The 17228-nt window shown below is 39.2% G+C and overlaps 1 protein-coding gene across 1 annotated transcript; it reads left to right on the forward strand.

Moving 5' to 3' along the window:
- Positions 1 to 619: 619 nt before the first annotated feature.
- LOC135153711 (general transcription factor IIF subunit 1-like) lies at positions 620 to 17010 on the forward strand. Its single transcript, XM_064097814.1, has 2 exons — positions 620 to 1118; positions 13532 to 17010. Exons 1-2 carry the CDS (start codon positions 1059 to 1061, stop codon positions 14315 to 14317), a joined length of 846 nt encoding a protein of 281 aa, XP_063953884.1. The 5' UTR covers positions 620 to 1058; the 3' UTR covers positions 14318 to 17010.
- Positions 17011 to 17228: the final 218 nt, after the last annotated feature.

Raw genomic sequence — 17228 nt, forward strand, 5'->3', positions numbered from 1 at the left:
ATTTTTTTTTAGTTCGTGCATATACATTTACTAACGTTACATCAATACCTTTTTTTTTGCTTGCAATATTAACAATGTCCATTAGGATTAATTCATTCTACTTTGAAACAGAAACACCTCGAGAGCTGCCACTCGAGAGCAGTGGCGCACATTGCGTCCGCCAATAAAATTGACAAGCAAAAAAAAAAAAAAAGGTCTACAACCACAAATAAAGGATTTCGTAACAGAAACGAGCGGGGCCATGGATCAGTTGTGACTCGTCAGGGGGGCAGGGATACGTCCCTTGCATGGGTTAAGGGGGCAGTCTGTCCCCTCTGCCCCGCCCGTAGGTACGCTACTGCCCGAGAGTGATCCGCTCCCCTGTGAATCATGCTACTGATACAAAATATAGACACTGCATATAAAGTATATGTAGAGCGTGGAACCCCTATCATGATAACTATATTAGGCATGAACAATTGAAGTCTCATGATCGCACAGCCGCAGTAAAGCAATCCTATTCAAAAAATGTTAAAACTTGACTGATTTGACGACACCATACAGTAAAAGACGGTGCATAAGAGCCAGAATCAGCTACTGATCTCAGCCGTCTAGCTCATCATGTGATCACTGGGACTTTGATCTACGCCATAGTCTATAGAGAATGTATTTGATGTGTACACTCGACTCTCTAACAGTTAGATCTACAGGAGTACGAACGTACGAGGAGCTAGTACTACTACTACTTTTACTAGTAGTAGGAAATGTTGCCAGTTTCGTGACTGCTGTTTGTCGGCGTTTCGTTTGGCTTCGACTCGTACGATAGATCAGGTTCAGAGACAAAAGTGAAATTTCATCAAATTTGCCGTTGAGGCCCTGGCCTTGCCTTGGCTTTGTAAGGCTTTGTTTCATGGACATGCACATTCATGGCCGGCTAAGGAGTGAGGTAGGCCGGACGTGGTTAGCAATAGCAGGATTAATACAGGTGGAGGAAGCACCGGGAGTTTGGAACAGCCCCAGGGCCCAGGCGCAGCTCAGGCAGGCCCCAGGCCCCAGCCCAGGCGGGCATAAAGACTAGTATGGCAGAGGCTGTTCGGCCGAAGGCCAAGGGCAAGGCCAAGAGGAGGACAGGGGGAAAAGTGAGTGGTCAAACTTAACTTCGAACAGTTAATTTAAGTTATAAAATAGCTCTATTATTTCAAGCATCGCGATTGGTCAATACGCGTCACATGACATCCAACTTTTTTTGTGCACTACACGCCACGGTAGTGCAAAAGGTGTGCAACGAAAATTGACATTGCACCCCGGGGGGGCCACTTCCATTCACGAGTGGATACCATGCGCGACCATGGGGTCTCGAAAAGCACCCTAAACACGTAATTTCCATATTCTGAAAATGCACCCCTTAACAAGTATTGGCGCGTGAAACCCTACTCTTAACAAGTATTGGAACAAACAAAACGATACTCTTGGCAAATATTCCCTGAAATGAACCCCTAAACAAGTACAGGAATGTTTTATTGTTACGGGTCCTTCGGTCGTCGGCTTTACCTCATTTGGTTTAGTACGACCCCACTTTCTACACCTTCTTCTTCTGTGTTGAATTCCTCCGTTCACGGGAGAACTGCAAGCCTTTAGTTGCAGTACAGCATGGTAAAAATAATGAGCTATTAGTCACTGTTAGTTTGCAGCCGCTTGATCAACAAGGCGCTGTCTTGAGAAATGTATATCAAACACAAATTGAAGAGTAATAGGATGAAAGTCAGGAAACTGATACGAGACATTGCCAATGACACCAAGGAGGATAAGTCTGGTTCTTGCAACATGAAGATAGGAGTCTGTATTTGAAAAGCTTGAGAGCACTTTAATGGCATCCTCTTGAAAATGATTCAGAAGATTATTTCTAAGATGGGTATAGGTTATGCATTCACTAACAAAGTGAAAGACAGTTTCCGCAGGTGCATGGCAAGCAGGACAACTTGGGTCGGAAACTAGTCTGGAGATCTTGCACAGTCGACTTTGGGTGAGATAGGTGCTGGTAAGAAGCTGAGCTTTCATATTGATGGCTATCCGGAGATGTGCAGGGTGAATGACGGACGGGAATACATGATAGGGAAGCACCAAGTCAATATGGAACAGAAGAAGGGACGACTTAAGGGAGGTTTCTTCGGAGAGGGATGCAAGGACTTTACTTTCCACTGCATTTGTTACTCTCTTCTTCCATGTCAGATACGAGCAACCTTGCTGCAGGAGATCCGGTAGAGATGGAAGATTGTACTTCTCTAGAAGAACCTTGAGGACTTTAATGGTAGGAATAGTAGGCTCCTGGCAGACAACACTCGAAAAGATCCTGTGCTCAATTCTATCCTGTGGTAGAGAGATAATCTTTCCCAAAAGACGCAGATGTAGGAGATTAATTGAGTCAGATAGAAGGGGAATCCCTGTAAGCAAAGGAACAGCCTCCTGTGCAGTTGTCCTTGGAAGACCAAGTAGACCACCTCGCGCAAATCGGACTCTAAACACGAAGTGTTGGGGCAAAATGGACATCCTTTATAAAACATTTTAATTTTGTTTTATCATTCCCGCAAATTCGACCCTAAACACCTAATTTTCCTAGCGAAATAGACACCCTTTTTTCATTATTTTTGTGTTTTTGACACCCTTATCACGTTACGTACGTAACGTGCCCTATCGTGAAAAGGACATCCTTTTTACGTGTTTTTTTGGTCGCGCATGGTATCCACTCGTCAATGTAAGTGGCCCCCCCCCCGGGCATTGCACGCTCGAGCAAACCAGTGCGGTAGAAGTCCAACAAAACTGTACTGTAACTTTTTTAAAAAATGTTTCTGTGTTGCTATTTTATAAAACAAATAATGCACTTGCTCTGTCGTGCGTAAAAGTAAATGCAGAGAAAGCTCGGTTTCTTCAGATGGAGCACACTGGGCACTCGCCGCAAGCGGCTCGTGCACAGTGCGACTCCTATCTAAAGAAACCTCGCGTGCTCTGCATTTCCACTAACGCACTCGGCTGCATGCATTATTTGTATAATTAGTAGATCCTTAACTACCGGTAATAATGCAATGTCTATGACTGTGAGTATGATTGAATGATGATACTCACTCTTTCCCATATTAATATTCATGATATTTTGTGACTTAGTTAAGCAGACCAGTGCGGTAGAAGTTCCGGGAGAAGTCCGACAAAACTGTACTGTAACTTTTAAGAATTTTACTTACTTGGATTTACTTGGATGTTGAGATGTAAAGCAATAATATGCTTATTAGACAGGAATAACCGTCGTTTCTGGGGATTTATTCAACAATTTCTGACATTTTACTATAATCCCCATTCACCGACGGTAATGTGTTAGTGCAAGCATGTGTAATCTGGCCAGACAATTCGGAGGGTGGGTTTTGTCCAGATTTTTCATTTCTTTTAGATTCTAAATGACATTATATTATCTTGAATGAAGTCCCACTATTTTCTTTAGACTCTAATCTTTCTATTGATACGATGTAAAATCGATAAAATATCGAAAATATACCTTACCGATGAGTTATTCCCTGGGTTATTCCTTATTTTTTAATTTTCTGCCGAAGAGGAAAATATGGCAGCCGTCAACGAGTTGTGCTTTTATCAAGGCTTTCCGATTTAATTGTCGATATCTTGGCCAATCAATGCGCACGCACATCTACATGTACAAGCGCAAAACAGCGGCACAAATCGCGATATGTAGCGACTGGTAAATACGTCTGTAAGGATGATGACGTCATCCAAGATGGCAACTTACGTTGACCAACGAAAGGATCGAAGATGAAGATGTTTCGATCATCATATGAAAGGAATTAGCGGTAACTGCGGTCTAAGTTACAATATTTCTGAATTTTAAACATTTTTTTGTAAATATGGATGTGATTTCTTTTTCATAATGTGACATTTTATGCACAAAAAAAAGATCGGAAAATCGGTATTCAGCCGAATGTTAGATCTAATGTTAATGCTAACACGTTGTCTGTACGTACGGGCCTCCAAGCTCTTCAGTCTATGTATTGGTGAGTGAGCCAACGCAGTTCAGCGGAACAACCAAAATACAGAGACTGAAGCTTTTGGTCTATATGCTTATGTGCCCCTCGTTGAGTTTCTTATCTTTGGTAAGGTCTGTACTTCAGAGGATGGTTGTGCCAAAAATTTTCAAGTCTGGATTTGAACTGATTTACACTAGTTGCACTTACAACTGACTCAGGCAGGGAATTCCAATTATTTCAGCTCCTTAATGAGAATGAATTTTGGCGAATGGCAGATCTGCATCCCTGCTTCCTTACTTGCAATGTCCTCTTGTACGAGAGTCATGGATTCGTTCACTCACACTACTACGAGGTTAGTATACTAACCTTGTACACCGGACTGTGTTTGACCCTAGATTTCGAAGTAGTCGGCAAACATCGCTTCATTGCTGAAGTAATATTTGCCGAAACTCCTTCTCATTATGCACCGGGGCTCTTTTCGGTAAGTAGCAATACATGACAAAATTATACATACAATACAAAAAGAGCAAATTTCGCTTACCTCGGCCTAGCAGGTGACTTCGTTTGTCTCTTCTACGGAAATACAAGGAAGTCCGTTGGTGGCGCTAATAAATTTCACAACCTTGATTCAGCTCCTCGGTAATTTTTAACTGTGTCTAAATTCTTTGAATGCGCAATTCTTATGATTATAAATTATGGGCACCAATAAATAAAATACCTTCAAAAACATAATTTAAGATTACTATTGGCGATGATAACACTTTTTTGCAATTAATTCAAAACGATGACTAATAAAAAAAAATTGAAAAAAATACACATGCCTGGAACGAAACCAGTACAAGCTTTAACGAACGTCAATAATACGGTATACCAAAGTCTATACAATGAAAAGATTGGACACTTCACGGACTTCGCGTAATGCCTTGCGTCGATTTGTGTGTAAAATAGTGTAGGTGCCTAGTCTTTTCCTTGTCGTGTCTTTGATATGAATATAAATCGCGCGCCCTCTTTAGGCGAAAATTGATATCTACGCTGACCAATTTTTATCTCCGTGAAATCTTCACTAAAGATCAAGAAAATATACATATTTTAAAAAAGAAACTTCAAGGAGAAGTCACGGAAGGATCTAAATGATTCGGTAAGTGTCATAGCAGAATGTGAAATACCAGATTATGCGTGATATTTCATGTGGGCAAAAGCCCAAATATCTTTTGGATTTGTCGTGTGTGTCGTGTGCATATGACCAATATTCCTTCGCACGCGAGATGATATGAACCCATGGGTGGGATTCGTTCAAAGAACAGATCAGCATCAACATTGTCTATCCCTCTCATAATCTTGAAGATCTGGATAACTTCTGCCCTTTGTCTTCTGTATGCCAGGGTTTGAAGTCCAAGGGCTTTCAACCTGTCGGCTCCTCAGCTCAGCTCCTCACCCAAACATACCCCACCCAGAAGCGTATCTCAAAAATTGGCAAATCCCAAACTGCCTCCTGCCTGCTATGCAAAGATGGTGATGAAGACACCCTTCACTTTATCTCCTCTTGTAGCCATCTACATTCTCAGCGAGTCACCTTTATGGCAAATGCCAACAAGATGCTGCCTGATTTGGGGATGAGTGCCAATCTCCACATAGATGACCCCCTAGCATTTGCCCTGCTAATTCTTCTCCCAAACCAAGACCTCTCTGCAAACACTGTAAAATCTTTTACGACACTTGCCCTCAATTTCTTGCTGAAAATCCATATGTTTAGATCTTCTACACTTGAATCCTAGTCCTCTCTGCTGAATACATCTACCTTCTCTGACTGACCTCTCTTACAATACATACTAAGCTACATATAGTGCAGGATCTCTCTGCTGATCTCCGAAGCTAACGGAGGAAGAAGAAGAAGAAGAAGAAGTTGCCTTGTTGCCCTTTGCTGAACTTTCTCAAGTAGGTCTTCATCCTTCTTATGTTTGGGAAACCAGACTGAGTTACAGTACTCTAATGTGGGTCTGACAATAGTTTTATAGAGCTTGAGCCAACACCTCTCATTCAGACTTGAAAAAGACCTCTTAATGATTCCAAGTTTGATATTGGCTCTCTTGACAACGTCAGCTACATGGTCAGCAAAAGATAGAGATGGGTCAAATAATTACTATTCCCAGGTCCTTTTCATTTTTGTCTCGCCCACCAGAGGTGAAGGCGAGACTTATGGATCCAAATGTCGTCCGTCCGTCACAAACCTGTAATGACACATAACTCCACAACCGTAAGTCGCTTTTCAACCAAACTTGGATGGTAGATAGACTAGGGGGATGTGCATGTTATGATGCGATTAGAGGTCACATGGTAAGGTCAAAGGTCATTTTCAGGTCAACGTTAAAGTTTACATGCAAGACTCTCTTATGACACCTAACTCCGCAACCGTAAGTCACTTTTCAACCAAACTTGGATGTTAGAGAGAGACTTGGGAGACGTGCATGTTATGCTGCAGTCAGAGGTCACATGGTAAGGTCAAAGGTCATTTCAGGTCAACATTAAAGTTTACATGCAAAACTCTCTTATGACACCTAACTCCGCAACCGTAAGTCACTTTTCAACCAAACTTAAATGGTAGATGGACTGAGGCGACCTGCATGTTATGCTACAGTTGGAGGTCACATGGGAAGGTCAAAGGTCATTTTCAGGTCAACATTAAAGTTATCATGCAAGGCTCTTATGACAAGTGTTATTCCATCCCAGTCATTTTACAATGAAGTTTCGATATAATTATCTTGCGTGCCCTCGCAAATCACAATATTTCTGGTTATTTTCATAAGTGGGCGAGACACAAAATTGCTTTTGCCTTGTTATGTGAGGGGATTATATTCTCTCCATCCTCGCTAGAAATGGTGTAGTTAAACTCTGTCTTCTGTCTCCCATAATGCATTGTATTGCACTTATACACATTAAACTGAAGTTGCTATTTCGTTGCCCAGTCTGAGATTTCATGTAGGTCCTTTTGGAGATATCTGGCATCACTTGAATTATCCACGATTCTGTAAACCTTTGTGTCATCAGCAAACAGCTTAACTCTTGATGCGACAAATTCGGGCAAGTCATTAATGAAACACACAAAAAGAATTGGTCCGAGGACATTGCCCTGAGGAATCCCACTAGTTACTGGTTGTGACATCGATTTCCGTGAATTAACAATAACTCTCTGACATCTTCCAGACAGGTACGCCTCTATCCATCTATGGGCATTTCCTGTTATTCCATATGCTGCTAACTTGCTGAGAAGGTGTTCATGTGGGACTGTATCAAAAGCTTTACGATAGTCTAAGTAAATACAGTCTATACTATGGCCATTATCAATAGCACAAGACCAGTCCTCTAAAACTTCTAGGAGTTGTGTTACACATGACCTTGCAGATCTGAAACCGTGCTGATAATTTTCTTCCAGGTGTTGAATCAATTCCTTCCGCACTAGCTTCTCCATGATCTTGCAAACCAAAGAGGTAAGGCTTACTGGTCTATAGTTTGCAGGGTCACTACGCTTTCCTTTCTTGAAGATAGGTATGACAAATGCCTCTTTCCATACTTTTGGTAAAGCACCCTCCTCCATGAGCTTAGTAAAAATTATCTGAAGTGGCTTGGCTAACTCATTATGCAGTTCTCTTAATACTCTTCAATGAATCCCATCCGGACCTGCAGATTTATTAATGTCAATGCTTGAAAGCAGATTGGAAATATCCTCTGTATCAAACTCAATATTGGTCAGCAATTTATCAGTTTTACTTGTCACATCCGGTATGTTTGTCATATCTTCGTTGGTGAAAACTTTGCCAAAAAAGGTATTCAGAGTGTCGGCTTTCTCCTGATCAGTCTTTGCCCATGTACCATTCTCCCTTAACAGATCTGAAATACCTCCTTTAGCTTTAGTATGGCTCTTGACATATCTCCAGAAACTCTTAACATTAGTTTTGATTTCAAAGGTCAAAGGTCAATGAACTTTCCATGACTTGCACTGTGGTATGTTGTACACCCAATAACTTTCTATAGCTTTGAGGTGGGATCACTAAATTCATACCATAGGTCCATCTCGGGAAGGCACAGGTCAAGTTCGAATATGAGTCGAAATATGAATAAGGTCAAAGGTCAAAGGTCAATGAACTTTCCATGACTGGCACTGTGCTATGTTGTACACATAATCACTTTCTATATCTTCGAGGTGGGATCACCAAATTCATACCAGAGGTCCATCTCCTGAAGGCACAGTTCAAGTTCGAATATGAGTCGAAATGTGAATAAGGTCAAAGGTCAAAGGTCAGTGAACTTTCCATGACTGGCACTGTGCTGTGATGTACACACACTAACTTTCTATAGCTTCGAGTTGGGATCGCCAAATTCATACCAGAGGTCCATCTGAAGGCACAGGTCAAGTTCGAATATTAGTCGAATGTGAATAAAGTCAAAGGTCAATGAACTTTCCATGACTGGCAATGTGCTGTGTTGTACACACAATAACTTTCTATAGCTTCCAGGTGAGATCGCCAAATTCATAACAGAGGTCCATCTCTTGAAAGTGCAGGTCAAGTTCAAATGTGAGCCGAATTTGAATAAGGTCAAAGGTCAATGAACTTTCCATGATTGGCACTGTGCTGTGCTGTACACACAATAACTTTCTATGTCTTCGAGGTAGGATTGCCAAATTCATACAAGAGGTTCATCTTTTGAAGGTGCAGGTCAAGTTCGAATGTGAGTTGAATTTGATTAAGGTCAAAGGTCAATGAACTTTCCATGACTGGCACTGTGCTGTGTTGTACACATAATAACTTTTTATATCTTCGAGGTAGGATTGCCAAATTCATACAAGAGGTCCATCTCCTGAAAGTGCAGGTCAAGTTCAAATGTGAGCCGAATTTGAATAAGGTCAAAGGTCAATGAACTTTCCATGACTGGCACTGTGCTGTGTTGTACACACAATAACTTTCTATGTCTTCGAGGTAGGATTGCCAAATTCATACAAGAGGTTCATCTTTTGAAGGTGCAGGTCAAGTTCGAATGTGAGTTGAATTTGATTAAGGTCAAAGGTCAATGAACTTTCCATGACTGGCACTGTGCTGTGTTGTACACATAATAACTTTTTATATCTTCGAGGTAGGATTGCCAAATTCATACAAGAGGTCCATCTCTCGAAGGTGCAGGTCAAGTTCAAATGTGAGTTGAATTTGATTAAGGTCAAAGGTCAATGAACTTTCCATGACTGGCACTGTGCTATTTTGTACACACAATAACTTTCTATAGCTTCGAGGTGGGATCGCCAAACTCGTAACAGAGGTCCATCTCTTGAAGGTGCAGGTCAGGTTCGAATGTGAGTTGAATTTGATTAAGGTCAAAGGTCAATGAACTTTCACACTACTTTGTTCCTCTAGTGACATGAACTTTATCATTTTATACTTTTTAACACTAATATTTTACTTCAGAACTCAGTACTCTCTATACCTGAACCAGATTTTGTATTTTACTTGTTTATTCTTTAAAAACTGTTTTTTTTTATTTAATGAGCTATAGTTCTTGGCACCATTTATAATATTCACACAAATTTGCCAATGGTACAATAGAAAAGCTGTCAAAGTTTCTTAAATACCTTTCAGATTTGACATGCAGTCTCTTCATGACTGCAAGATGCAGGCGAGACAACGCTTGGCGTTTGCCTTGTATATAAACATGATCACTCTTCCCAGTTGGTGAGTCGTAAGCTATGTGTGAGAGTAACTCTTCCTCGTTTGTAAGCACTAGATCAAGCACGCTGGGTATGGCTCCCTGTCTAAATCGTGTCGGTTGTTGAATATGTTGAAAAAGATACAAGTCGTCATGTCTTCATTGCTCGTCGTTGCACAATTCAAGTCCCAGTTTATGTCTTTGTAATTGAAATCACCAACAACTAGCAAATAATCATGAGGTACTAAGCATGCCTTTTCCATGAGGTTACACAGTTTACAATTGTTCTCACTATTACTGGATGGTGACCGATATACACATCCAAACAGCAATTTTTCCTTATTAAGCTCCACCATTACCCAAACAGACTCTTGGAAATGAGAAGATTCCACATCCACTAAGCAGCTACTGAGCTAGTAATGCCATTCTTTGTATAAACTGCAACTCCACGCTGTGTATGTGAAAACTTTGCGAGTAAAAATAATTGATAACCATGCAACTCTAGTTCCATTTCCTGAATGTCAGACTGCACATATTTTGGGTATATTTAAGTAAGAGCAATGATATCAGGCTTCTCCTTTGTAATTCTTGCTTTAAGTTCATCACGTTTGTTTAAAACTGAGTCACAGTTCGTGTATAGAACGGTAACAGCTCCAGTATTTGATTTACACAAGTCATTATATCTACGTTGTGCAGAAGGTGCTTTACTATGTGCAGGAGGTGGTTCAACAGTTGATGCATCGTGTTGTGCTTCAAAATTATCTAAAACCGGTGCATTCTCAGCGTAACAATGTGAACGGGTGCTTGTGCTACTATTTAGAAGAATATAAGAGTGCTGACTATCTCTTGTGGTCACGAAAGCTCCTCTGGAACTTTCCTAACTGCACATCATCATCATTAGTTTCTTCAACTGTCCTCGCACTTCCAGCTCTTGTTCTACCTTCCGAGTTACCATGATCTCTCTTCATCTTACAGGCACCACCTTCATTCTGGTGAATTTGGTCCATTTTGGTTTGTTCAGACTCCTCTCCATGTTTGTTACCTGATGGATGATCTTGCTTTAACACTTTCTTACGAACAATTCGACCATTCCGAATGGTCAAATCAGCTTCTCCATTCTGTTGTCTCTCCAAAAGTTCAGATCTAAGCTTTTTATACATTTCTCTTTCTGTCTTGGTACGATCCCTGGCAAAATTGACTCTCTTGCTTCTCTCATCATGATCTGGTTGGTACTTCCTTAAGAACTCGTCTCTTGATGTCTGGGAATCCAACACAACTTTCAATGGTCGCGCACTTTCAGATCTTTTCCCAAGACGATACAATGACCTTATCTCGTAAGATCTAGCTCTCATTATTTTACTGATCAACGAGTTTATCTTCCCGGAATCATCATCATTCCTCATTTGTTTCTGTGTAACCCAGGGAGCTCCCAGGAGTCCACCGTGCGTTTAGACATAGTCACAGGACTAGGGTAGATTGTGGTCTCAATAACTTGGAAAGAAAATTGTGAAAACAGAAATTAGGCACTTACCACGATTATATGGATGAAGGTCTATCGTGTGGCAGTATCCTGACATCGAGGCACAGATTGTAACCTCAAAAAAATGAAAAGCTCTCTCCTTCTACCCCAGTCTCAATCGGCCATTTTGTTATGAATTTTGAAAGAATTAGGAGAGGTATTGCGACAGAACTTTTCGTTTTTTTGAGGTTCCAGTCTGTGCCTCCAGGGAGCTCCGGCCCGCGTCGCGAGCCGGAGCTCCCTGGGTTAGTTTTTGTGTTGCTATTTTATAAAACAAGTAATGCACTTGCTCTGTCGTGTGTAACTAAAAGTAAATGCAGAGAAAGCTTGGTTTCTTTAGATGGTGCACACTGGGCACTTGCCGCCAGCAGATCGTGCACAGTGCGGCACCTATCTAAAGAAACCTTGCGCGCTCTGCATTTCCACTAACCCACTCGGCTGTATGCATTATTTGTATAATCTTCAACTATATATTTTACTTTTCACTATTAGTTCTGTATAATGGGGTGACCATAATTTGCGCACATTAAAAAAATTATCATGAAGTCAAATTCGCTTGACTGAATTATAAAGTAGGTCAAGGGTTTCGCTCGTATCGCGATCTGAAAATTCCATGGCGATTGACTAGTGCGCGCTCGGCTGAAAAAGTGTCAGAAACATGTGTGACCTTAATTTGTGCACGATCGTTTAGCAAAGCTTTAGAAACGAAATCAAGCTGGTAAGGGTAAGATAATTGTATCAGATGGAAGTTAAAATGCCATATATTCGGTTAGTATCACATTTAACTTATTTGGAGACCTCTGCTTGCAAACTGGCAATTTCTTGATGCTTTTTGAGAAGTTCGGATTTTCTCGGAGCGGACACAAAAGGTAAAAAAATTTGCCGATGTTTTGCCATTTTCACAAATTGAGACCTTCCCTTCCAGAGAGTTACTATATACTAAGTAATTTTATGTTGCTTTTTCTGTTGGTGATGTTAGTTTTTCAAGATATTGATTTGATATTGAGATATTCAACCGTGCACAAAATTAGGTAACGCGCAAATTAAGGTCACACCACCATAATTTAAGTCACATGGATTGGAAAGGAAGACGACCTTCAGGTTATACATGAAATTATTTAGTTCATATATATATATGTTTGATTATGCCAAATAATGATAATACCGGTAATAATAATGATGATAATAATAATAGATCTAATTCATATCCATGATGGCCAAATTTATAATTTTTTTTATTCCACCTTAGTTCATCTTCTCATTTTTTATTATTTGAGACACTGCATCTTCATGATCTTGTTCATGATTGCAAAAGCTGCTCAGAATGTTCAATTATCAGGTCTGAATAGATGAAATATATCCAAAAATTTGAGTTCCCACTTTCTACTCTCATTATTAATTTAGGCCCTAAAGGCCTATGAGGAACATCTTTCAAGATCGTAAGCTAAGTTGTTCCTAAAACTTATAAGTGGGGACTACAATGATGATAATAAAAAAAATTGGGGAAAATGTGGATGAAAATATTTTTTCCATCCCCAAAATTGTTAATGCTTCCACTGCCAATTAGGATTAAAAGAATCTCCAAATGATCCTACTCTCATTAGCATCAACCAGAGAAAAACAGATCATCCAGCCTACCCAGCGTTTACCGTCATGCTTTGCTGCAGTACATACAAAAAGATACAATCAATATTATTCAAGATACATACGTGTAGAAATTAACATACTTTGTTTTATAGAACGTTTCAATCTAACTGCTTCATGAACAATTTCATTTTTTGCATTATAAAAATTTTAAATGTCATGAATGTACTTGTGTAGATGTACCCTGCTACATGTACATAATAAATCCAGGTGGGTGTTTAAGACGCACTTAAATGCCGATGCGTACATGATATGCAACGCAAGATCTTGTTGGTAGATACGCAGTAGTGCGCGTCCTCATGACCAATGCAGTCAAGCCTTTCATACCGTACGCAACTCTGTATTTAAGTGTGACTCTAAGTCATACTTAAATCTTTATGAAATAACCCCAGAAGTTTGTGCTTTGTATGTATGTTTATTTTTTTTGTTCAGATCATGGAATGTTATGTAAGGCACAAAAATTGGTAAATGAAATCCCATTTCATGTAGTTCTATCTTAATGTTAGCCAAGAATGTGATAAAGAGCAAAATCGCAGTTTGGGCAATTGTCCTAAAAAAATTATCGTAAATATGGGTCTGTGTTTATTTTATTTATTAACCCCTTCAGGCTTTAGCCAGTATTTTGATATTTGACATCAATAAATATAAATTGTTGTTTCTTGTCTTTGTTCAGAATAAAAAAGCTAAATCAAGTGATTCTCCGCTTGAAGGGGAATCATCTGCAAAGTTGGAGTCGGAGGAAAAACCAATTGAGGAGAATCAAGAGGAAAGTACTGATTCCATCTCAGGTTCTTTACAGGAGAGAGGTGAAAGAGACCAAAGTCTAACAACTAGTGAAGATCCTTTGAATACTGAATCTTTGAAGAAAGAAAATATTTCTTGTTTTCGAGTGTTGGGAGATGATAAACAGACTGGAGATGAAGTGGAGGAAACTAACCAAGAAAGAAAAAGAGATGAGAAAGAGGATAGTGAACCTGAAGACTTATATTCAGATGCTGCAGAATCGCTTGAGAAAGATTTGAAACATGGTGAGGCAACTGCCACAGCTTCGATGGTTTCTTCTGATTTTAAACACAGTGAGGCAATTACAACAGCTTCGGTGGTTTCCTCTGTAATTGAGTGTCATGAAGAAGGTGCTTGTGCTGCTGAGAAAGATGCTTCTTCAGGGATTCAACATTCAAACAGGAATCAAGATAGTACTGTGCAAGGGACATCACGCAATGAAGAAGTTCTCAGGAAACCTAATCAATCTGATACAGTGGCTACTGAAACGGAAGAGATGATGGACGAGAGCAAAGGGATGTGTGCATCCCAAGGAGATGATAGTGTAGAAGAATTTGACTTCTTGCCATTTCCCTCTAGAGAAGCTTCCATTGATGAGTCTCTGCAGGAAACTACATCTAAAGGTATGTGCTATGGAGAAATATGGAGGTTTTCTTGTCTGCAACTTGTCAGGTGAGATAATGCTCTATGGCATGTAATCCAATCTGCAATAGGGATTTCAATCCTGATGGTTCGTGCTTTATTACAATTCCTAGGACGGTTCAGGGATCAATACATTATGACCGTATCCCAGCAAGAAAAAATAACCCATCTACATGTACATGTACATGTAAATGATTCCCTCATAATTGTTTGTCAAAATTTTCTATTGCATGTGATTGGTATACATGTATTGCGCTTTGCATGCATCTTATCCCAAGAGCACAAATGTGAAATCATGTCATTTGCAGCTAAACTGCTTCTTTTTAGGTGATCTGTCTGTTGACAGATCACCTCTTGTGTTTCTACGAATTTTCTTTTTTATTTATTTCTTTATTAATTTCTTTATTTATTTATTTTTATTTTTCCACCCTTTTCTTGTTCCACCAAAATCAGAAAAAGTGCTCCATCAATTTTCATCAAAATATTATCAATCATGCACAGTTATCATGCGATGTGTACGAAACAAGTTCAACGTCAAATGGTCATCGTGACGTCGTCTACGCGCCATTTTGTAAAATCACATTATTAACAATATCTTCATCATCAACCTTAAAAAATGAACAATATTAACATGAAATTAACTTCAGATCATGGGTCAACTGTCCATGTCATCAAATGTCATTAACACGTCACGACGCGCATGTACGCGCGCGTCAAAATTTTAAAAAGCTCAAAATCACTTTTTGATCAAAGTAGAGTACGAATCAGGTCATTTGAAGCATTTCAAGAATTTGCGCGCTCACACGTTTTCGCGCGCGTTCAAGCGCGTAACGTCGTTATGCAATGTAGAATCGCCGTTTCTTTTACGTCAATGCATTTATTATGAAATTCTGATTAATGTGATACCTTGATCAACCTTTTACGACCAGTAGTAAAGGAATTAACTTCCATCAAAGTTTGAATCACGCGCGCACGCGCGCGTTCACAATAGGCCAAATATGTGCAAAAACATGCCTTTACAAAATTCAATATAACTCTTCAGATAGTCCGTTGACCCCTAAATTTTCTTTTATATTCGGATAGAGTATGAATTGTAGATGTGATTTCATGTCACATTTGACCCTAAATTTTATCATGACGTCATCAAAATGGCGTCGGAACTAAAATTTTCCATTTTTGTTTTATGACGTTTTAATAATTTTGCAAATATGACTATAAATCCGTAATTGTTGGTAATTTTTCGCCCAGATTTCGACATATTGTAGCTGTGCTTATTATACTCTTACTAAATATTTTCTAAAATTTTCATTTATATTAATTATTCATCCTCAAAACTGAGAATTTATAGAGGCATATCTCAATGCCAATTTTCACTGTCATAAGTCAATTTAAGATAATATTCATTCTTTGAACGAAGAGAGTATGAGAAGTTTTGTTGTCTAATGGATAGCACACCTGCCTTGCCATGCGAGGGTCCTTGGTTCGAAACTCACTTGACAATGTTTTTTTTTTTTTTTTTTTTTTTTTGCTCATGTATTTGTGTGTAACCTCTATTAAAACTGATTTTTCTCAAAACTTCATTCTACATTAATGGATTCCAGCAACATTATTTTCACTATTTCGTGTAGTCACTTGCGAAATCACATTTGGCATCTCTAATAAAACAAGATCTTTTACACAACCTAATTTGTTGTCTTCAGCTGTATTTAATATGTTCTTCCGTTAATAAAAGTCTGTTTATTATCATGATGATCATATTGATCTGCACTGACATGGTTATAATGATCGAAAATTAGATCGTGATCATGAGAATGACAGACAGATCACCCAATTCGTCCTCAAGACGAATTAAAATTCTAGTTCTTATTGTATGCATGATGAGTAAAGAACAGAATTAATCACACCAAAATCCAAACACAATTGAATGTGTTGCAGATTTATTGCATGGACAGAAGCACTATAGTGCACATGAAAAACGAAAGATTTAAAAGCTGGTTTCAATATTCAACAAAGTATCGAAAGTGCATTGGAGATTGTTCAGAGATCCAAGAAAAGAGATACAATTATGAATTTCAATAAGTACACGTAGCCTACTGTGTAGCATTCCATATTGATTATTTTGACTTCGTTTGGATAATTAAATCTACTGGCTGCTGCACAATCTATTTTTACTAAAGACAGTTCCTTTGCCGGAGGGAAGTGAAGGTCGCATTAGGGCCCCATTGCATTGCCATCCAACATTGGTAACTTGCATTAAATCCATACTAAGTAATTATGCAACGGGGCCTGTTACAACTGATAATATCGCAGCAACTCATAATGTCACACCAAGGCATTATGTGGCAGTCAACGCATAATGTCGTTCTTTTTTAATGCATAACATCACAAATGTTTGGTTTATTGTGTCACTGTGTATAAGTAATGTGCTTTGTAAAACATAATACCCAAAATTTGATTGAAAATGGCAGCCAACTTCACGATCTCTAAAAAGCAAAAAAAAAAAAAAAAATTGCTGAATCTTAAGAGCTACATGTACCAGGGACTCCGCCCCACGACCCCACCAACATGGCACTTTCATACTAATAGAAGGGTTCCAGGGGCATGACCCCAATAGATCTACACCCAAGAATATAAATTAAAAAAAGAAAAGAAAGAAAAGGACCGGAAAAGGGTAAAATATAATGTGATTGATTTTCTGAATATCATGTCAGAATTTATGACTAAGTAGACTGTAATAAAAAGGTGAAAAAAATTGTGGCGCTTCACTTCCTCGGGAGTTTTTCTAATATACTTTTTCCATGTATGCCATGCTGTGCTCCTTCTACATGTATTACTATTTTAAAAACTCATCTCGCTGGACCACATAGAACTTCGCACAAATGCTCGCGTACATAATGGAACATTATCCTGGAACAGTATCACCAGGAAATTTTTGGCTCTTCCCA

The sequence above is a fragment of the Lytechinus pictus genome, chromosome 3 (genome assembly GCF_037042905.1).
Source record: "Lytechinus pictus isolate F3 Inbred chromosome 3, Lp3.0, whole genome shotgun sequence".
NCBI lineage: Eukaryota > Metazoa > Echinodermata > Echinoidea > Temnopleuroida > Toxopneustidae > Lytechinus > Lytechinus pictus.

What these genes read in the sequence shown, in the direction of transcription:
- LOC135153711 (XM_064097814.1), top strand. Translation starts at nt 1,059, where the DNA reads ATGGCAGAGGCTGTTCGGCCGAAGGCCAAGGGCAAGGCCAAGAGGAGG. An exon ending in AGAGGAGGACAGGGGGAAAA is followed by an intron (nt 1,119 to 13,531) that starts GTGAGTGGTCAA and finishes GTCTTTGTTCAG; the next exon opens with AATAAAAAAGCTAAATCAAG.